Source organism: Felis catus, chromosome B4 (assembly GCF_018350175.1).
Source record: "Felis catus isolate Fca126 chromosome B4, F.catus_Fca126_mat1.0, whole genome shotgun sequence".
NCBI lineage: Eukaryota > Metazoa > Chordata > Mammalia > Carnivora > Felidae > Felis > Felis catus.
In genome coordinates, this window is record NC_058374.1 from 82,308,472 (window position 1) to 82,330,075 (window position 21,604).

At 51.0% G+C, this 21,604-nt stretch overlaps 2 protein-coding genes and 1 long non-coding RNA gene across 3 annotated transcripts in view; 1 reads left to right on the top strand and 2 right to left on the bottom strand.

Moving 5' to 3' along the window:
- Positions 1 to 1,477: 1,477 nt before the first annotated feature.
- Positions 1,478 to 4,602, bottom strand: LOC111561482. The gene is made up of 3 exons (XR_002744128.2): positions 4,454 to 4,602; positions 3,310 to 3,484; positions 1,478 to 3,045 (listed from the first exon to the last, which is right to left on the bottom strand). It is a non-coding gene; the product is annotated as an uncharacterized LOC111561482 (long non-coding RNA).
- Positions 4,603 to 8,487: 3,885 nt separating this feature from the next.
- Positions 8,488 to 18,186, top strand: GDF11 (growth differentiation factor 11). The gene is made up of 3 exons (XM_003988856.3): positions 8,488 to 8,938; positions 13,864 to 14,261; positions 14,787 to 18,186. Exons 1-3 carry the CDS (start codon positions 8,503 to 8,505, stop codon positions 15,165 to 15,167), a joined length of 1,215 nt encoding a protein of 404 aa, XP_003988905.1. The 5' UTR covers positions 8,488 to 8,502; the 3' UTR covers positions 15,168 to 18,186.
- The window catches only part of LOC101090953 (SAP domain containing ribonucleoprotein), a 55,180-nt gene continuing 50,087 nt past the window's right edge, over positions 16,512 to 21,604 (bottom strand). Inside the window, exon 12 of the transcript XR_006600772.1 lies at positions 16,512 to 18,139. The gene's annotated coding sequence lies outside the window, so the exon portion shown is untranslated. The remainder of the gene's footprint in view (positions 18,140 to 21,604) is intronic.

The following is a 21,604-nucleotide window of genomic DNA, read 5'->3' on the forward strand; positions in this document are numbered from 1 at the left end:
CAGACTAGAGATAAAAAATGATATTTAAATTCATAGATGGATGAGGACCAGAGCAAGAGAAGAAAACAAAGAGCCTCAGGGAACCCTTATTTTCAGGCACATGTGGGAGGGGTCAGTATCCAGTAAAGGAGCCAAAAGGACCCCCACACTCTACCAGGCTCAGTACTGGCATTATACACATTAGCTCATTTGACCCTCAGAACAACCCTTTGAGATCTGTATGATTTGTCCTGTTTTAGAGATAGGATACTGAGATTCTATGATAGGGAATGACATGCCCAGAGTCCAAACCAATAATCACCAGTGTTAGAATCTGAACCCAGATCTCTCAGGGTTCCAAGGCCTGTGTTCTTCCACTTTTCTTTTGGGAGTTGGGAGAAAAGAGAACTTCACAGCAAGAGGAGGGACAGCGGCCAGAAGCATCAAATAGTATAGAAAGGTCAACTTGGGTGAGAAACAAGAGAAAACCGTTAGATGGGGTGGTCTTCTCCAGAGCAGTGTCAGGGCAGGATCTGGAGCACCTGCTGGGCCTGAGAAGGGAGGAGAGGGAGGTGGAGACGTCCAGGTGGGCAGGGGCAGAGCTGAGGTGAATGTCGGGAGAGGAATTCCAGATTAGGGCCAGAGAGACCCCTGGAAAACAGCCAGTGTGGTGCTGGTAGCGGGAGGACAAGAAAAGCCCACACCGAGTCAAGTTCATGGAGACAGATAGTAGAAAGTTTGTTGCCAGGGGCTGGAAGGAGGGAGGAATGGGGAGTTAGGGGTCAATGTGTTTCAGTTTGGGAAGATGAAAAAGTTCTGGAGATAGATGGCCATGATGGTTGCATACCACGGTGAATGTACTTAGAACTGTACTCTCTTTTTTTGTAAGTTTATTTATTTATTTTGAGAGAGGGAGGGGCAGAGAGAGGGAGACAATCCCAGCACAGAGCCCGACGCAGAGCTCAAACCCACGAACCATGAGATCATGACCTGAGCAGAGATCGTCAGTTGCTTAACCAACTGAACCACTCAGGTGCTCCTGACCTGTTCTCTTAAAAATGGTTCAACTGGTAGATTTTATGTCATCTGTATTTTAACACACACGCACACGCACATGCACACACATACACACAAATGGCCTACCCCCTAGTCTGGAAAGTTGGCATATAGCCCTGTGCCCCTCTGAGTGGGGAAGCAGCTGACTGGGACCTGGCCCCTCACATCATGTCCTTCAGAGCTCCCAGCACCTACTCCAAAGGTCTGGCATCCAGATATGTCATCCAGATATGCAACTGTGGGTGCCCTGGTAGGAGAGGCCCCATGACCTGGGAGCTGCCACCTGCAGAGGCCAGTGGGGGAGGGGAGCATGAGAAAGGAGTGAGGAGACTGGGAAGGACTGGAGGAGAGAGAAGGGAAGAGAAGAGTTGAGGACAGCTGGGAGATACAGGAGAGAATAGGGGAAGGGGAGGCATGGAAGGACGGGGGGGGGGGGGGGGGTGGTGAGGGAAACAATACAGAGGGGAAAAGAGATGCCAGGGAAACGGTGGGGAGGAGGAAGAGGAGGAGAGGGGAGGGAGACAGAGGAACCAAAGGGTGCAGCATCAGGGCCATCCCTTTGCTAGAGAGGATAGAAAGGGTGGTGGCTAGAACTTAAGGTCAGGAGGTTGTGTCTGAATTAGGGAACTGAGACCTAAATCCAAAGGCCCCAGCTTTGGTTATAAGGGAGGCATGGGTGCTCGATGGCAGCTCCCAGACTACAGGGTTAGATCAAAACAAGGGCAAGGTCAGAGATGCCCTGGTTGGTGGAGTCACCATGGTGGCCCTCTCTGACTCCCCCAGATGCCTGGCAAGACAAGGTCACAGCACCCTAGTACCCAGGAGAACACCATCACTGCCAAAGTCACCTTACATCCTTTCTTCAAGGAAAGCGAGGCTCAGGGGCAGCCTGCAGATCCCGCAGATACCAGACACACAGACTCCGGGTGCACCCCGCCCACCCCCAGCAGGTGCCCTAAGTTCAGAGGTACTCGTGCCACACAGGCTCTACATGGCATGAATGGGGGGACTTTGGCCAAACGTTCACACTTCCTGAGCCTCAGCTTCCTCCCCCCTTAAGTAAGAGGAAAACTACTCCCTTCCACACCTTACAGGGCAGTTGTGAGGATTGCATAAGACATTAAGGGGATCGATTTTGTTACCTTAAGCCTTTATCCTACCCTGTTTTGGGGTAACATGAGAATGAAAATGATTTTGCTTTGAGAAATATCTGGACTCCACGCCACTTGACGTGGCCAAGGAAAGTGTTGGGAGAGACAATTCAGCCTCCTTGCATCCCTCCTTCCCACCTTGGTCTCAGCCCAGAGCCGCGTTTCAAGCCCCAGGGCCTTCCCCAGAACCCCCTCCACTGCCCAGGCTCCATCCGCAGCGCTCTGCCCCAGTGCTTGCCTGTTCCTTTCCCTGCTCCTTGGGCCGGACTTCTGGCCCCTCCTTCTCCCCAACCTTGCCTGGCTCCTGTCCCAGCCTCCTCACTGTTGCCAGTGGGGTCAATCCAGATGCTCAGCTGGTGAGTGAGCAAGGCAGGTGCCCCAGGCTGTTCATGCACAGCCTGGACCAGGAGGTCAGCTGCTGTGTGGTTCTGGTCCAGGGCCAGCTCAGGAGGGCAGTGGTCTCCCACCTGACAATCACAGACCCACACAACTAACCAGTCCCCTGGGATGCAGCAGACATGAACATGGGAGCAACGAGAAGAGGCAATGCTGGGACGGGGTAGTTACTTCAGGTTTCTGTTCCTTGGGGCATTCCTTCATCCATCCATCTATCCATCCAGTTACTGAAAGCCTAAACCAGCCAGGCACAGGGACTATAGAGATGAGTGAGACACAGTTCTAGTAGGCACAGACAACAAATAGTGTGGGTAGGGGTGTGCCAAAGAGAAGCTCTGGGTGCTGGGAGCCACCTACCACAGGCTCAGGGGAGCAGAGAGCACTGAAGGCCTCGGGGAGCATTCACTCAACCTGCTCACACAGTAGACTCCTTCCCGTGGATGCGGCCTTGCAGCCCAGGGCACTAGAAGTGAGGAGAGGATGCAGGGTTGAATGGGTGGGGGTCGCTGGCACCACCAGGCAGAGCCCAGAGCAGTCTGTCCTGCCCTCACATCTCTAATCTCTGGTTCCCATTCCCAGACCCCACCCAGACCTTCTGGCCATCCTCACACCCTCGCCATTGCTATGCACGCGCGCACACACCTCATTTGGCAACAACCTTGACCTTCACTGCCCCGTGCTTTCTCCTAGACATTGGATTCCCTCTGAACATTCCAGCTCTCCTCACCTGGCAGCCCACCTCCTGGGTCAGCACACCCACCAGCATTCTGAAGTCCCTGGAGAAGGAGAACCGGCTTTATGCCCAGACCCCTCCTTTCCTTGGATCAGCAGGTGCCTCGTGCTGGCCAAACGGGGCACGGGGGCGGCCTTGGCCGTGGCCCCCAGCAGGACCCATGTCAGGCCTGGGCATGGAGAGGGAGCAATTGTTGAAAAAGATGGGAAAAGATGGAGAAGCCTGGGGAGACTGAGTAAAGGTGGGAAAGAGGGTGCACCTGTGAGTCTGGAGGGCTGGGCCTGCCCTAAGAGGAGCTGAAGGGGGCAGGGTAGGGTATCTTTAGGAAGAAGGCCAGTGGGCAAAGAAAGATGTGACTTCCAAATGACTCTCAGAGTTCCCCAGCTGTACTCCACCTCCACCTGCTCCCCACAAAATACAAACTCTCTGGATCCCTCCTCCCGACCTCCAACTTCTCTTCAAGGGCCTGGGGTTAAAGAGGTTAACAGGCCTGCTAGGAGATCCAGCAGGGTAATTATAGGGTTTAGAATGTGGTGTGGAAGAGGATGGTAATTACACAGTGAGGTCCTCTCTGGGGGCTTCAGGCTTTGTGGGCAGAGACCTGGGAGGAGTCCATTCCACTAACATTCCAGCCCAGAATAGTCTCCCCAAACCACATTCCCAGAGGCTCACCCTGGGAGGGCAGGAGAAGGGGGAAGCAAGCCTAGTAGGGAAGCCCCTCAGCCCCTTCCCCTCAGCAGCTTCTCAATGACCCCAGTCCCTCCCCTCCTTGGAAAGACCTGCGGTGCCAGGGAATGAGCCACTGATCCTAAAAATAGGGACTTTAGGAGGAAAAAGTGACAAGAGATGGCATTAGGGATCCTGGGTTGCTGCCCACTGACCCAGCTGTGAGGGATAAGGCAGTTTAAGTATGCGGGGTAGTCTGCGGGGAAGGGGTGCACGATGGCAGGAGTCCTCCCTCTTTATAGAGCTTCCCCAGTTCTGGTGTCTCCTGCTCCGAGAGTGGCCCAGGTGTCTCTGGCTTGAACCCTGGTGACCGGCTCCCAAGACCTCCAGTTCCTCTTCCTGAGCATGGAACAGACCCTCCACCCGAGGCTACACAAGCGCCTCTTTCCTCCAGTAGCTCCTGAAACCTTACCCCTCCCCCTGGGACACCTCCTGCTTCTCTCCGGGCAGCTCGCAGCCTTCAAACCTCAATGCCTTCCCTTAGGCCCCGACCCACATTTGCCGTGAACCAGTCAGGACCTTGAAGGAGGCGGGCCTTGAAGGTTGCCTGGGTAACGCCTGAGAGGGGCACCCCTGGCAGGAAGACAGTTGCTAGGGAGACCAGGACAGTGGGCGGGGCCCCAAACCCTGGTTAGCCTGTTTGGGGATGAGAAAAGATCTAAATGTCCAGATACTCTCTCCCAGCTCCTTTTCGGTGAAGCCTCCAGGGCCCCCTCCTGGGGACTGGGTCTAGGGCAGCTGGAAGTCTGAAGCTTCTGAAAGAGCCCTCCCAGGGGTTAGTTCCTGCAGCTCAGGGGATCCCAACAGTAATCAAGCCTGAGAGAACTAAGGAACGAGGCAAGATGCGGGAAGGTCTGGAGAAAGAAACAAGGCTTAACGCATTATGATATAGAACTCTTGGGTTAGAAATCTAAAGTGAAAATATGCAAAGTATGCAAAGCAAAACAGCAGTTCTAGTCCCACCTCCAAGGAGCTAAAATTCCAGATTCTACCACCAGATGGCAGTCTTGCCCACTCATTGGATTAAGCCCAGTCCTGGAACTGGTGGGGAAGCCAGGAGGTGAAAATCTTTTCTGTCTCACAAGTTGTTCCTGACTCCTGCTCTCTGGCATTTGGCAGACACTCATAACTCCTCATGGCCATAAATACCCAGTTTTCTCTCCCCCCAACCCGGCTCTGACCAGATCCAGTTAGCGGGGTCCATTCATTCTGCTTTCAAAGGAGCTAAGGAACACTTCCGTGGAAAAATTTCCTGTTGCCTTGGATCCCAGTCACAGTGTAAGGGTGATAAATTGGGGTAATAGGAATGACTAATTAACTCATTTAGAATTGTGTGTCAGGGGGAAAAAAGAATTCTGTGTCAGGGAGTTAATCCTCATAACCTTATGAAATAGGTACAATATTGTTATCCCCATCTTACGGATAAGCATAAAGAGCCAAGTTTACACAGCCAGGTAAACAGGAGGGCTGGACCTTGAACCCAGGCAGACTGGTTCTAGTCTAGAAGCTATGTAAGAGTAACCTCCATACCACACAGAATGGTGCAGAGGTAGCTAGGGAGAGCATCTACTCTAGGCTTTGGAGTCAGGACTGGACTTTTGGAAGACATGTCTAAAATCTCTACACTGCAACCTGAAGACAATAAATTTGGCCAAGAGACTGGGGAGTGGGGGCAGGGGAAGTAGAAAGGGTAGTTGTTCCAAGAAGAGGAAACAATTTATGCAAAGATTCAGAGATGATCAAGAGAAGAAAGGTGAAGTCTAGCTCCAGGCTTCTGGCCTGATGATTCTTATTCAATAAAATGAAAATGTGCCTCAGCAATGGCACACTGGGGGCACATTTTCAGGGGAGAGAAGGAGTTATCTATTTATCATATTTAACTCGTGATATTTGAGGTAACTTGGGACATCGAGATAGAAATATCAAGAAGGCATCTGTCTTGGAGTTTTGGCTGCTACTGTTTACCTAGTGTCATGTCCACTCTAGATGATTCCTGAGGAAAGGGGCTGAGTCATTTATCTTTGCATCTCTCGTAGACCTACCATTAGAAACATGCTTAGTGAGGAAGAGAAGGCTAGGCAGCTTCCTCCCAGGAAGGAGAAGGAGGTGATACCACCTCTGCTCTCGAGGAGTTTCGCTGAGGAAATTACATCAGAGAAACATTTTGGAGAACAGGCTAGGCCAGGATATGTGGTAAAGGCAATCATTGCTCTAGGAGATCAGAAAGGAAAGAGTCACAAAGAAGAAGGAGCCCATCAAGGCCACTATTGATTGATTGATTACTATGTAATCCTCACAGCTTGTTGCAGAGAGATGGTGTGATCCACATTTTATAGATGAAGAAACTTGATGAAATGTTGAGATGCCCGTGTCTTGGTCCAAAGCAAGAGAGAGAACAAACTGTCTAATTTACTCCATTCTGTTGCAGTCTTAGTTCCTGTTCTCCACGGAAATGGTTCATCTCTTCAAAGCTCCCCAGCTTGGTTTTCCGGATCCCTACCCAACCTTCCTGCCTCACACCTGGACCTCCAGTTTCTTCCCTCATTTCACTCCAGCTCCCAACCCAACTTTGTCCTTATGCCTAGTGTTCCATTTCAAGACATTCTCTTGGGCTCTAATCCACAGAGGAAAGCAGTGTCTCTTTTTTCTGCCTGAGAAGCCCAATAATGATCATCTCGTTACTCAATAAAACACTGTGTGTACCAGGAAGTGAGCAAGACCCAATCTCTTCAAACATTTTCAATCTACTGGTTGTCTATTGATCTCCAGGGCTCTGGACTCAAGAAATAAGCATGGGCAAACTGAGGACTGGGAAAAAGAATCCAGAACCCGAAGTCAAGCACCTCAGGAGCATGTTAGCTCTCTTTCACTCTGCCCTCTAGCTGCACCCAGAGTCACACCTGCAAGCTAGGGCTGGTCCCACATCTGGGTTTCTCCCTTTGCAACTTGCTGTCTCCAACTCAAGGCGGCTGAGGGCAGACTTCTCTCTCATTCTCTGCAATCACAAGAGCCTTCTCAGACTTCTAAGACCCTGCAGATGCAACAGTGTAGCTAGGAATTCAGAGTCCCAGATTCCTCTGCAAGCAAGTGGTCTCCCGCATGCTTCCTCTACTCCTCCCCCAGTCCCAGTGGTCCCCAGTGGTCCATAGTTCCTGCCTTTTTCCAGCCTGCTGACTCCTTTATCCCTTTCAGGCCTCAATTTCAGGCTCACACTCTTCCCAGCTCTAAGACTCCCTCTTGTATCAGGGCTTCCCACCACCTCCCCAACTGCTCAGATTGTCCCTGTTCTCTTTCTCTCCTAGTCTCTCTTGCTACCCCCATGTCCCTTCCCTCCATTTCACTGTTCCTGAGCCCCTAGGGAGCCTAGCCTGATGCTTCCCTCCATGGCTTCTGGAAACATTTTATTTGGGCTACCTCTGGTAGCTGGGGTTCCTCTGGGTTCAAATTCTCTACCTCCTCTCCCTTGGGCTCTCCATACTCCCACCAAGGCTGACCCTGTCACTGTGCTGTCTCTCCTTCCCTTGCCGAGTCTCTTGTCTTCTCATCTCTGCCTTCCTCTGATCTTCTGTGCCTGCCTCTTCAGGGGCTCCCTTGGCATCTCCCAAGCCTCCCTTTCTAGATTTCTCTCCCTCTCCTTCTTTCCCGGGGCTCTGGTCTCTGTCCCATCAGTTCCTCTGCCCCGGTTCCCATCTCTCTGTATCCCTGACCTCTTGCGGTCTGGCTCCATAGACCTCCATCTCTTCCCTCGGTCTGGCCATACTTCTCTCCTCTCTCTGGTCTCTCTCCCCTGTCTTTGTCCCTGATTCTCCCCCCTCTAACTGTCCCACTAGTTCTACCAGTCTCTTTCCTTCTCTGTCTCTGTCTCTCTAGCTAAGTCTCTCCCCTCTCTGTCTTCTCCCCTCTGTCTTCTCCCCCCTTTGTCTCTCTTTCCTCTTGCTGCTGCTCTTCCTCTCTGTCTCTTGATCTGTCTCCTACGTCTTTATCTCTCTGTCTCTCCTTGGTCTCTCTGACCCTGACTTTCTCTTTCTCTCCATTCCTCTCCCTCACCCCAGTATCTCTGTCTCTTCATCTCTCTCTGGGCCCTCGCTCTCTCTCTCTCTCTCTCTCTCTCCCTCCCTCTCTCTCTCTTTTCCTCGGCTCTCTCCGGCTCCCTCTCTCGCCTCGGATGACAGCGCTGCCTCTTTTGTTGGCTCCGCAGCCAATCGCGGCCGCTGACGACACGGGGGCCGGGGCTATAAAGGGCCTGGCCCCGGCTCGGGCCCCCCCAGCCGCCCGCCCCGGCCGCCCGCCCGCCCCGCCCGCGCGCCCGCCGCCCCCGGCCCCCCCGGCCCCCCCTCGGCCGGGCAGCCCCCAATCCCGCGCCGCCCGGACCCCCTCCTCCTCCCTCCCTTCTCCCTCCGCCCCCTCCCTGCGGGACTCCGGCGTCCCCGCCCCCCAGTCCTCCCTCCCCTCCCCTCCAGCATGGTGCTCGCGGCCCCGCTGCTGCTGGGCTTCCTGCTCCTCGCCCTGGAGCTGCGGCCCCGGGGGGAGGCGGCCGAGGGCCCCGCGGCGGCGGCGGCGGCGGCGGCGGCGGCGGGGGCCGGGGGGGAGCGCTCGAGCCGGCCGGCCCCGTCCGTGGCGCCCGAGCCCGACGGCTGCCCCGTGTGCGTGTGGCGGCAGCACAGCCGCGAGCTGCGCCTGGAGAGCATCAAGTCACAGATCCTGAGCAAACTGCGGCTCAAGGAGGCGCCCAACATCAGCCGCGAGGTGGTGAAGCAGCTGCTGCCCAAGGCGCCGCCACTACAGCAGATCCTGGACCTGCACGACTTCCAGGGCGACGCGCTGCAGCCCGAGGACTTCCTGGAGGAGGACGAGTACCACGCCACCACCGAGACTGTCATTAGCATGGCTCAGGAGAGTAAGTGGGCGGCGGGGCGCGAGCAGTGGGGTGCTGGCTCGGGCTCCGGGAAAGTGAGCGCCTCCCGCTCTGAAGCGGGGCGCTCGCGGCTGCTCTGGCCCAGAAGCCTTTTCTGCGAAAACTTGACTGATTGGGGGACGGGGGCTGCTCCGTAGAAGTTTTTTGAGCAGTGGAGATGGGCTGCGGAGTTGTATGCACACTCGGTTCCCTGAGGTGGGAGGGCAAACCGAGAGGGTTGCGAGATACCACCGCCTTCCACCCCGTGTGTGCGAAAAAAGACCCGTGTTGCGGGGAGACTGGGGAAGCTGGGGCCCATTCGCAGCGGCGTGGAAGGGGCAACAGCTCAGTCCTGAGGGGCGATGGTGGAGAGGCTGGAGAACCGTATCGGGACACTTCGGGACCCCCGCAGTCCCTAGCGGGCTGCGGTGCTCTCTGCCTCCCAATGGCCTTGGCACCAACTCTCCACCCTTTCCACCCCTGGCACCGCAGCGCGCCCACTTGAGCTGCAGAGAACTGAGCGCTCTTCTCCCTCCAGCAGGAGTGAGGTCCCAGAGCCCCGTGTCTCTCCTGGCAGCCCAACTGGCACTCATTTCACCCAGAGCCCTTCTGACACCAGGTCTCCCAAGGGGCTGGAAAAGCTGTGTCTTCTCCCTACTGACCGAGCTCAGAGAACTCAACTCTTGCGCTAGGGCTAAGGGCACCCCTTTGGCTACTCAAAGCTTATCGTTCCTTTCCATATTCACCCGCCTTTACTAGAAACCGGATTTGAGGAGAGAGAGGGAGATCTAGGGAAAAAAAGAAAGAAATAGATAAGGAGGGAGGGGGAACCCAGGCATTCAAGCCCCTGGCCAAACGGAAGATGAACATGTTAATAGACTTGAGCTGCTTTGAAATTTTATGGCCTGGAAAATCCAGGCCAACCCCCCCCCCCAGCTCTCCCTAGGGTCAGATGACTCCCTTTCCCCTCCCCCACTGAGGTCCCTTCACCCCTTCCCCGCTCCAACTCCAGGGAACCAGGCCCTCTCTTATTCCCTAGTGGTTTGGCAAAGTCACTCCCCCCACCCCACAGTTTGGTTTTATGGCTCTGAACAGAAGGGGGGGGGACTGGTTTATTGGCAGATGGGTCATAAAAAGCTGGGGGCTGAGGTGGAGTCCTAGTAGCCCACCCCATGGGAGAAGCAGGAACCCAGGTGTGCTTCTAGGAGGCTGAGTTCCTCATACTGCCACCAGTCTTTCTGCAGACACTAACTCCACAATACTTGGCCAGGCCATAAAGAAAAGAAAACCCAAATGACTAGGAAACTTGCTGAGGAGGGTGGTGGTGGTGGTGGTGGTGAAGAAAGCCTGGGATCTGTCTGGGTTCCTCAGTCTCCCTTGTGTTCCTGAGGTTTCTGCTTTACAGAAGCTAGGGTCAGTCTAAGATTGACTGAAGGCAGGGGTGGGGGTGGGGATTCTAGGAAACAGTTGTAGAGGAATTCTGAAAAAGAGTTTGCTGGAAGAAGATGAAGGGTACAGAGGGAAAAGGTACTCTGGTCCCTGTGGTATAGTGTGTGTAAGGAGTTTCAGAATGGGTGATGGACCTTCCCCTTGCCTTTCTCCACCCTTAGCATCTCTTAACCAACGGACTCGAGCCCAGAGTTAGTCTTGGTAAAGGGGGTGCAGGAAGTGAAGGCACTCTGTGCTTGCATCGGGAAGTGCAGGTTAGGCTGGGGTGAGGGGGGGTGCAGGGAAGAACACCAGTAGGTGGGGTTCTTCCCGAACTTCCGCCCTCTTTTCACTTAAGGATAACTAGGGAACTAGGTCTCCAGCCAGGTATTGTACGTCCCCTTTAAGAGCAAAGCTGAGCTCTTATGAGAGGGAGGGGGAGCGGAGGGGAAGGGAGGGAGAGAGGGGAAAAGGAAAAAGAGACTTTTATAGTCTAATCCCCAGGGACCCGCTTTAATAAGAGACTTGTGCTCTGCTAATCGGGGGAGGTGTTTGTCAGCAGAGATGGCCTCCGCTCCCCTCCCCCTTCCTCCCCTCCCCCAGCCCTCAGCCCTGGACCCCAGCCCCCACCTCTCCTAGGCTGCAGTGCCTGCCCTAGTTCCCTCCACCCTTTCAGGCTCTCCCACCCCAGCCTTCATCCTGGGAACCCAGCCCCCTTGCCCTTCTGGGAGCCAAGCCCAGCCCCTCAGTTTCTCTCTGCTCTCATACACCAAGAGGCCCCTGCCCTCTCAGCCCAACCTCCTGCCCCTAGGCCTTCCAGCCTGGGTAAGGAGAGTGTGTAAGGGGGTTGGGGGGGGGGGGCGGTGGAGGAGGAGGTGGTGAGCTGGGAGGGGGTTGGGCTTTTGCTGAAAATAGTGCAATGACCTCTCTCCAGACCAGCACCGCCTACTAAACCTGACCTGCTGCCTGCCATCAACCCGATCAATCCAACACAGATGTGGCTCCTTCCCCTCCCCTTGGGAGCTGGGCCTATGTGTGTGTTGGGGACTCTCCCAAGCCTCTTGTTTCCCTCTGTGGCACTACCTGCTTCTCCTTTGTTCCTCTCTCTGTATCCTTCTATCCTTTCTCTTTACCCCACAGAGCTTACTACCTTCCTCCTTTCACTTTTTAGCCTCCACCTATTCCTTTTGCATTCCCCCTTCTCTCCCAGTGTTCTTCAACTCCCAAGCTTATTTCTTCTCCCCCTACCATGATCTTCCCCTCTCCCTTCCTCCTCTCCTCCAGTTCTCTTGCCTGTCTTTTTCAGCCTGCCTTCATCTCTAACAGTCTCTTCTCTGTTCTTATCTCTCTCACCACCTCCAGTCTCTTTCCTGTCTCTTCTCCTTTCCCTTTTCTTTCTCCATCCATCTTGGCCCTGTCCCCTTGTAGTACCAATTGTCCCACATCCACTGGGGGAGAAGGGGATGGTGATTCCCTGGAGTATCTGTCTGAAGAAACCAAAGACTTCGAGGGATGGGGCCCTGGTGCCCAATTCTCCATTTCTAAACCTTGGGTCAGCTTAGGTAGGGCAGTATGTTTAGAGTTTACAAAACTAACAATAAACCACCATTTACTGAGAAGCTACTACTATTTTCACTCTTTATTTAATGCTGAGCACTCCTATGAAACAAGAATTATTATCTGTATCCCTGAGACATTTGGTGGGTAAGGTCAGATACAGGTTAATGAGAAGTCAAGCAGTGATCAAACCCACTTTGATTGTAGTCAAAGAACAGTGTTTCAATGCCAGGAAGAACTTTTAGGCCCTTGCCTGTATAATATAAGATTTGAAGTTTCAGGAGTTCATTCAGCATGCATTTATTGAACACTGCTTGGTATTATGGGAGGCATTAAAGCTACAACAGGGAGCAAAACAGACACAGTATTGACAAGTGTCCACCCTCATGGAGATTAATAGCTAATAGTGAAGACAGGTGGGAAAATAAGACAACCTTATGAAATTAGGCATAGTAAGTAGTAAGTAGCCCCATCTCACCAACAGCTTCCCCACCCCAGCTACTCTCTGAATCTCTACTCCCTGAACCCTCCCTTGAATACTGGCACTACAGGTCCAGCAGGAGGATAACTGGGAGGACTACCAGTGCCCTAGGACCTCAGAGAAGAACCAAGGGAAAGGAAGCTACCAGAGGAATTTTGTGTCTCATTCCTGAATATACGAAGATCGTAGAACACTTTCCTCACTTCACTTGGAAGACCCTCCTTATCCTGGGGGGGTGGGGGGGGGGCGGGCGGGGATGGGGCGGGGATGGGAGACAATAGATGCTAAGTCCTCCATGATTATGCAGAACTCAAGACCTGGGCATGATACCTAAGGTCCTGGACTTCCTGCTCATAATTACATAGCTCTGGACACTCATGCCTCTTTTTCTCTCAGTTTGTTTAGAATGAGAAACATTATTTAGGGCATTTCCAACTGACTTAAGAGCTCAGAAAGCAGAACTGAGAGGAACTGAAATGGAAGCAAGGGCAGATGCTGAGGATCAGCCATTAGACCCAAGAAGGGTCAATTTATAGTCCAGAATAAGGGGTAATGGGCCAAAATGTAAAGTTGAGATGTTAAACCTTTGTAAAGACTTATTGGCCTTGGACTGAGAAACCAAAAGAAACTAGGGGGAGAAAAGAAGACTGATTCCAGTTGATCTGATGTGTTGAATATTATTGCTGATGCTTTTGGGCAGTAGGAGTAAACAACATGGAGGTAGTTTTTCCCTTCCTCAAAAGTTGAGGCAGTATGGTGATGATGAGGAAGAAGCAGCTCAGGAAGCTTGTTCTCAGGTTCAAGGGACTGGAGAGTCAGATGCACAGGAAGTACTTGAGTAGCTCCATTCTTCTGAGTATGTTATTTCTAGCATGAATGGTACAAGAAGCCTAAGATGCTTCTTGGTTTACCTCATGGAATATATTTAGCCCCTGTTCCCTACCTGGACCCTGGTTATCCACCCTCAAGACCATCTGGTTGGGGGTGGGGGCTGTGCCAGGCTCCACCTGGCCACCATACAACACAGAGCAGAAATGGGGCAAGGTGCCATGAGGACAGCAGGTGTGATATGAGGTTTGGCTTCTATGAAGAGCATCAAAAGTTCAGAAAAATTTGGAGCCCTACACGCTGGGGGGCAGGGGGTGCAGTTGGAGGAATGGAAGGCTGCAGGTGGAAGGGGATATCCCTGATAGCTATCTGTGCAGGTTATCTGGTAGAGGGGATTGTGTGTACTGGGGCAAATGGATGCAGATCAGTAAGGCCTGAGAGAGATATCCTATAGGGAAAGAAAGGAGGCATTGTTCTGAGTACCAGTGGCATAGTAGTCAACAAGACAAACACGAGAAGGGTAAAGAACTGGACAACTCAGGAGGAGTTTTCCAAGTTGTCAATGCCACCCAGGGCTGCTGATGCCCTTCACAAATACCCTTTGCTGATGCTGTGTCCCCTTCTCTCTTATCAGCGGACCCTGCGGTGCAGACAGATGGTAGCCCTCTCTGCTGCCATTTCCACTTCAGCCCCAAGGTGATGTTCACAAAGGTACTGAAGGCCCAGCTGTGGGTGTATCTGCGGCCCGTGCCCCGCCCAGCCACAGTCTACCTGCAGATCTTGCGACTGAAACCCCTAACTGGGGAAGGGACTGCAGGGGGAGGGGGCGGAGGCCGGCGTCACATCCGTATCCGCTCACTCAAGATTGAGCTGCACTCACGCTCAGGCCACTGGCAGAGCATCGACTTCAAGCAAGTGCTACACAGCTGGTTCCGCCAGCCACAGAGCAACTGGGGCATCGAGATCAACGCCTTTGATCCCAGTGGCACAGACCTGGCTGTCACCTCCCTGGGGCCGGGAGCTGAGGGGCTGGTGAGCAGGGAGCTTGAGATGGTGTCAGATATGTGTAACCTGGTCCTGAGGAGGTGGGATGTTGGAAAAGGTAGACCAGGGATGAGAAGGGCTGGGGACCAGCATTATTTCTCTTGGGCCAGGAGCTGGTTCTAGAGGAGCAGTTTTGGGGGATTGGGTGGGGAGTGGCAGCTAGTGTTTTTCAGATACAAGCCAGACAACAGCTGAAGACTGGATTTGGGGTGAAGTGTGAGTTAATGGGAGATCCAAGAGAACACAAAAATGGGCTGTTGATGAGGCCTGGGGCCAAGGGGCTGATCAGGATCAGGTTGCCAGGAGAGGGGGAATTCAAGAAGTGAGTTGAAGGACAGATAGCTAGCTTACAAGGAGAGAGGGTAGAAGATATGGGGTATGGGAGCAGAGGAACAGCTTAGAAGGCAATGGTCTCTGTTCTGATACCCCTGTTGAAGGGCAGGTGAGAAAGGAAAGGGAGTAGGAACTCTTCAGGGCTCTATCACATCTCTTTCTCCTCTCCCTCATCCCCAGCATCCTTTTATGGAGCTTCGGGTCCTAGAGAACACAAAACGGTCCCGGCGGAACCTGGGCCTGGACTGCGATGAGCACTCAAGTGAGTCCCGCTGCTGCCGATACCCCCTCACAGTGGACTTTGAGGCTTTTGGCTGGGACTGGATCATCGCGCCTAAACGATACAAGGCCAACTACTGCTCCGGCCAGTGCGAGTACATGTTCATGCAAAAGTATCCGCACACCCACTTGGTGCAACAGGCTAATCCAAGAGGCTCTGCTGGGCCCTGCTGTACTCCCACCAAGATGTCCCCAATCAACATGCTCTACTTCAATGACAAGCAGCAGATTATCTACGGCAAGATCCCTGGCATGGTGGTGGATCGCTGTGGCTGCTCCTAAGGTGGGGGACAGAGGATGCCTCCCCCATAGACCCTACCCCTAGACCCCCAGCCCTGATCCCCATGCCCCCAGGCCCTTGAGCTCCCTCCACCTCTTCCCATGAACATCACACCTTGTTCCCTGCCCAAGCAGTGTGCAATACAACAGAGGGAGGCAGGTGGGGATTGATGGGTGAGGGGTTTGGGGGACAGGGGGAAGAGGGGGTATGGTCAGGTGGGGAGTGTTTGAGGTTTGCAAGTGAGAAGGTTTGGCAAGAAGACAGAGAGACGTAGAGACAGAGGTAGAGCAGAGGGATAGAGACAGAGGAACAAAAAAAGCAGCAGTGAGAAGGCAAAGGGAGAGAGAGGCAGAAGAGACAGAGACCAGGCAGAGATAAAAGATGAGAAAGAGGCTGAAATGGAATAAGAGAAAGCCCCACACCCAGCCTCCTTTCTTCCACTGGCAAGGTGGGGGCTTGGTATGGTTTGGGGAGATCCCCTGACTACCATTCTCAGTAGGAGGAAATAAAAAATCCATTCTTAGCTTCTTCCCTTTCTCCCTCCAGCAGTGGCCAGGGGAAGGGAAGTGAGGGCAGGGGCAAAAGTAAGGATCTTGGAATTTTATTTATTTATTTATTGTGACTTTTCATTTTTTGGTATTTGGCTTTACTGAAATAGAAGGGCCCCTGCCCACTGTGCCCCATTTCTCCCTTATTACCCACCTACCCACCCACTGTTCTCCCTCAATACCCACCTACTTAAGCACTTGTATAAAGCCTCCAGGGTTGGGAATGGGAGTAGAGGGCAAGAGGGCTAACACATGGAAGTTTCCAACCCATAATCACCCAACTTAACCTTCCTGAGCCAAATGGGTTGAACTGAATTCCAGCAGTCATGGAAACTGGTAAGAGGTTAGGGTTTAGGAGCTGGGGGTGGGGAGAAGGGGAGGGGAGCACCCTCAACATTCAGGATCTGTATGAGAGCCACTAAATTAACCCTCATATCCACCCTCATAGTCCTGAGTTATTTAGCCAGAGGGTGTGGCCCACATATGCCCAAATTCCCCCCAGCTGAGAGAGAGACCAAAGAGCCTGTGGAATACCCCTACTCCCAGCCTCTATCTTCAGGTCAATAAAAAAAGTATAGAGATCCCAGAGTCCCAGGTCTGGGAAGGGTTAGGAGGAGTCAAGAAATGAGTAGTAAGAAGGTTGAAGGTTACAGGGCATTTGAATCCAAATCACTGCTCTGGGCTAGGGAATAGAGCCAGCAGACCAAGATGGAAGGGATTCTGGAGGGGGGACATTCTAGTTCCTCCAAACCCAAAGCTCAGGGTGGAAGGGGGGAGAACAAGGGAGCAGAGTGTCTATAATTATTTTTATCTTTTATTTTTGGAATCTAGCAGTACCTGGCAGCAGGGAGGGGACAATACAATGGGGAAGGAAAAAGCATCTGACACGGCCAGTTAGAGCAGAGGATTAGAAGGATGGAGACTCCCTGGTTGGGAAGGCTAGGAAACAGGCAGGGACTTGTTGCCACTCCAAGTCACTAGCTGGGCCTATTCATTCCTCCCATAATCCTGACCCACCATCCTCTGGACTCACTGTGCCTCAGTTTCTTCCCCTCGATGGAATGAGAAATAGCAGCACCCGCCACAGCCAAGAGATGAATTCTGAGCACTTACCACGGGCACTTTATGGACATAAAATACCTCTCGCTGTGGGACAGATAACCAGGGCACCAGAGTAGTGGTGAAGAGATGTGAGGCTTAGAGGAGTCACAGGCTTCAGAGTACAAGTTCCCCTCTGCCTCCCAGCTGGACAGTGTGCCTGAAGCCAAGGAGTTGAGATTCTCCTGATCCACACCCTATCCATACCTCACCACAGACCTCTTGGCTCCAGGCAAGAGCCTAGAGGATGTCAGGAGAGGAGATAAAGAACCTTCAGCAAAACTGTCACTCTAAGCAGAGCCAGCAGTTATGGGTCTGATGCAAACAGTACTGGACTAAAGCCCGGCCTGGAGAGATGACCTGGAAGGCCTGTTCTTCCCGAATATGACTCTCCTGACTGGCCCAGGTAGAAGGGGCAAAGGTATGTGACCACCCTTGGGAAGGTGATGTTGGTGAGCTTTAGTGTCTTCTTCCCATTCCCATAGTGAAAAAATGAGATGAGGTGTTTTGGTACAGGAATGGGCAAGGGCTGTTAAGTATTTCAACTCGCCTCCCATATAACAGCTATGCTAACCCCCAGCCTCTCCTCTCTGGCCCTGTTCTTCATCCTTCCTTCTACCCCAATCTTGGAAAACAAGATACACCTGACAACACCATTCACATTTCCTTGGTTGAAGGAGAGGAACAGAGAAGTGAAGAACAGAAGATGCCTCCTCCAAGATCAAATGCTCCGGTCTCCTGATCTTGGCACAGGGTGGGGGTTGGGCAATAGACATCAGGTGACTTCCCTCTACAAATTCTAGAGAGCTGGAGCATTAGACCTGGGGGACACTTAGACTATGCCACTTTAACACCGCCAAATAATGACCTTTGTTGGGGGAGGGTCTTTTTCTTTTGAACATAAATCTAAGAGTTGAAATCTCATTTCCTTGGTCCCCCTCACCCCCAAAGAGGCATGGGGTTAAAGAGGCTTGGAGGCACAGTCCAGCAACCTAGTGGGAACTAGCACCCCCTCTCCCACTTTATGTTGTGTGTGGACCTGGCCAGTGCCCCTCTGATCATAAGTAGTGTAATTATTATTTACTTTGTGTATTTGTTACACCATGTGTGTGATTGCCTTTGTTTGTTAAGGGTGACTGAGGAGTATGGGGATGACAGGGGCACTGGAATGCCGGGAAAGGACTTCTTCACTGAGATCAAGGCTTCCTGGAGGGAACCATTGCAAAAAGGCCATCTGGCAGTTTTCAAGTTATGTGACAGAGGGCAAGGATGGCCATAGGGTGCTCTGAGTTTTGGGATGGTCACATGACACAATCCAGCACTTGAACCTGAAAAAAAAAAAATAAATAAAAGCAGTCAAAGAGTTTAGAATTCAGTGATGAACTCTTCTCCCTAATCAAGCGCCACATTTATTTATCGGAGACCAGGAACAAAAGAGGCTCTGACAGGATGAAACCTTGTGTTCAAAGAAGATGGGGGTTGGGGGTGGTGGTGGTTTTGGGAGCAAAAAAAACATTAGGGGTATTTGGGATGAGGGTGGGGACATATATAGTCCAAGGGAGGATGGGCAGAGAATGGGAAAGGGAGGGGACCTGCAACAACTCCTCTCTGGATAACCTGATCCAAAACAGTCCCAAAGATTACCAAAACCCTCTTCTAGGCTCACACTAACAGAAGATCTGTAGGTTCTCTTAAGATGATCCAGCTAATATCTGTCCCATTCTCCTACAGTTCCCTGATCCTAGGTTTCCTCAACAAAGTTTCACCAAAATCCACAAACCAAACCAACATAGCCTTCAACTTGTAAATGTACCAAGATGATTCAGCATCTTAAATAGTCTTTCTCTGATTCAGCCATAAAAATGTCTCCCATGTACCTAGAACAAAAGAATATTGCCTAATTCACATTTAAAAAGCAAGCAAACAAACAACAACAAAAAACAAAGGAAAGCTCCTATCACATCAACCTGATCTGTAATAGGGGCCAGGGCCACTGTGGGTTGTGTGCCACCATGTTTTCCCTGTCCTGTCAGTTCTGTCAGTAGACTGACCCCACCTCAGACCAACTACAACAATAAGGTTGAAAGAGGATGAAAGTGCTACATACTGTATTTTCCCAAGGAACTGCTTTATCCACACCTACTCCTAGATTTTGGCTTGAGCTAAAAATAGGTTTTCTCTCTCATCATTCATTTCCTGTGTTGAAAGGACACCTAGAAGAGATTGCCGGATGACTTTTATCCCCAAACAACCCCCCACCCAATGCATGAGTAGCTATCCTAGTCTCTTCCTTGGCCCATTTTTAGGATGCCAGGGCCCCATGCTAAGAACCAGCAAGCAGTGGCATTTATAGCTTCTGATCCTTAGTGAGGCAGAGGCAGGGAAGTCAATGCCCCAGGCCACAAGGTCAGCTTTCCTGCCCCTGAGCTGGAGTATGGGAGCAATTAGGACTCCCACCTCTTCCCACCCTCAGAATCCCTACATGCATCTGCACATGCAGCGCTTGAGCACATACACTCACAAACACAGTCAAATGAATCTACTCAGCTCCCTCCCTACCCTCTGGCTGGAACCTACTCAGGAAAAAGAAATATTTCCACTGTAAGTCACCTAGTAAAATTAAGAGTTTACTGAATGATTACTATGCAAACTATGGTAAACAAATTGTGCTGAGTACATAATCTATTATCAATTTTCATAGGGTCGCTACTGGGTAGTCTGGAAAGTCATGGAATGATTTGCCCAGTCTGAGCCAGTAGAATTAGTATGGAGGAATGAGGAATTATATCTAAGTAGTTGCTACACAATATTCCACTCTAATCTGTTCTAGTAATAGTAATCTGAGAGGCAGAAAAACTAAAGGCAGGGAAAGAAAAGGACAAGAAAATTTTTTCTTTATTTCTAAAGAGAAAGCTGGGATCACCCTGGGCACAAAGGGTATGCAAAGGTATGAAACCTGCCATTATTTTTCAATCCCTTTGAAAGTAAAAAACAAGAATGTGGACATGTAGCAAGAGGGGGAGGTTAGATTTTAGTGGATTTCAAGAATCAGAGGGAAGACATTACCTGTGAGAGGCCTACATGGAAGAGAACAGAGAAAAAGTTATTCTCCCTTATATTAAGTTCCTTTCTTCCCCCTCATCTGTTTCTCATGTCAGACATGGCAATACGACTCAAACCCAAGAAGTCCTGCTCTTATTCATGTCTTCCTTCCTATAGCTCTCACCAGTACAGAAACTTCTAGCCTTCTATCTTCAGAAGTTCTTAGGAGTTGGAGTAGGGGGAAGGGCATTTTGGGGTGATGGTGGAGAAAAAGAACGATTCCATGGTTCTCAGAGAACCATAAAAAGGCACAGATTTATAGCTGAGAAAGGTAGTTCCCTCCACATCTTTTATAGACTCTCTCATTAAGAGCTTCCAGGTATGCAGAGAATGTCACAGCTTCAGGACAGGGAAAAGAGGACTGGAGTCAGCTAACTATATCTGGATCCTAGATCAGCTACACTAGGGCGAGTGGGGGATAGAAAGGAAAGGTACTTGGATCTTAGATAATGAATTCCAAGCCTGGATGCTTTTAAAGGGACTCACTATGTTAAGATTTGAATTATTAAAAAAGGCAGGCATCCTGAATTTTCATACACTCAAAAAGTATGCAAGGAATCACTACAATGAGACAGGAAGAGGAGAATTTGGTGATCAGGTTTGGAGATGAACGACTTCTGACCAACGTAAGAACAGCTGCTGGAACTGGATGAAAAAGGTTATTAAAAAATCCATTTAGGGGCACCTGAGAGGTGCAGTCAGGTAAGCGTCCAACTTCGGCTCAGGTCACATGATCTCACCGTTCTTGAGTTCAAGGCCCACATTGGGCTCTGCACTGACAGCTCAGAGCCTGGAGTCTGCTTCAGATTCTGTGTCTCCTCCTCTCTCCGCCACTACCCTGCTCACACTGTCTTTCTCTCTCCCAAAAACAAACATTAAAAAATTTTTTTAACAAAGATGATGATGAAGAGACAAAGTGAAGAAAACTTCTGAAGGACCCAGTGCTCTATTCCTATACCTATTTCTTACTTTTCCCATCCTTGGGTAGAAAACCCTTACTGAATCTATAGTTTCTCTCAAGCTACAAAACAACTAATTTTCTGTGGTTCTGTTTTCAAATGAAGTAAGAGACACAGTAAAGAGAGGAAAAGTTAGCCTCAAGATCAGGGCCTGGAGAAAAGAAAAGGAAGGCAAACAGAACAGGCCAGAAGGAAGACAGGGAAGGAAAAGTTTAACCAGTGTTCCCTTTTGTTCACCTCTCCAAAGTCTCAAATTGGGGCAATTTTCACAATAAATAGGCAATCTTTGGATCTGCTCTCCAAGGCATAGTTTTTTTAAAGCATCTAAACTTAGGTCCCCATCCTACTCAGCTACCAAAGAGGCACTGTGGAAGGAGATTCTTGTTAGGAAGGAATTCAAACCATTACTTTTCTATTAACCACAAAACCAGGAGGGTTTTCAGTAGAAACTGAAATAAGGAATTACACCACAGCAACACAGGATCTGATCAAGGTATGAAAGTCTTCACGTAAGGTGCCAGGCATTTAAGTTTTATTCTAAAAAACAAAACAAAAAAAACCAAAAACTAACCTTACAGAGATGTCTAGAAATAAAGAATAAGAGGAGACACCCTATACCAACATATCCAAAAAAGATTAAGTAGGATGTCTCAAATCTAGGTGAAACATCAAATACAAACAAGTAGCCTGCTTAGAGCCAAACCTAAGAGGCTTAGCAAGGAAAAGGAGTTT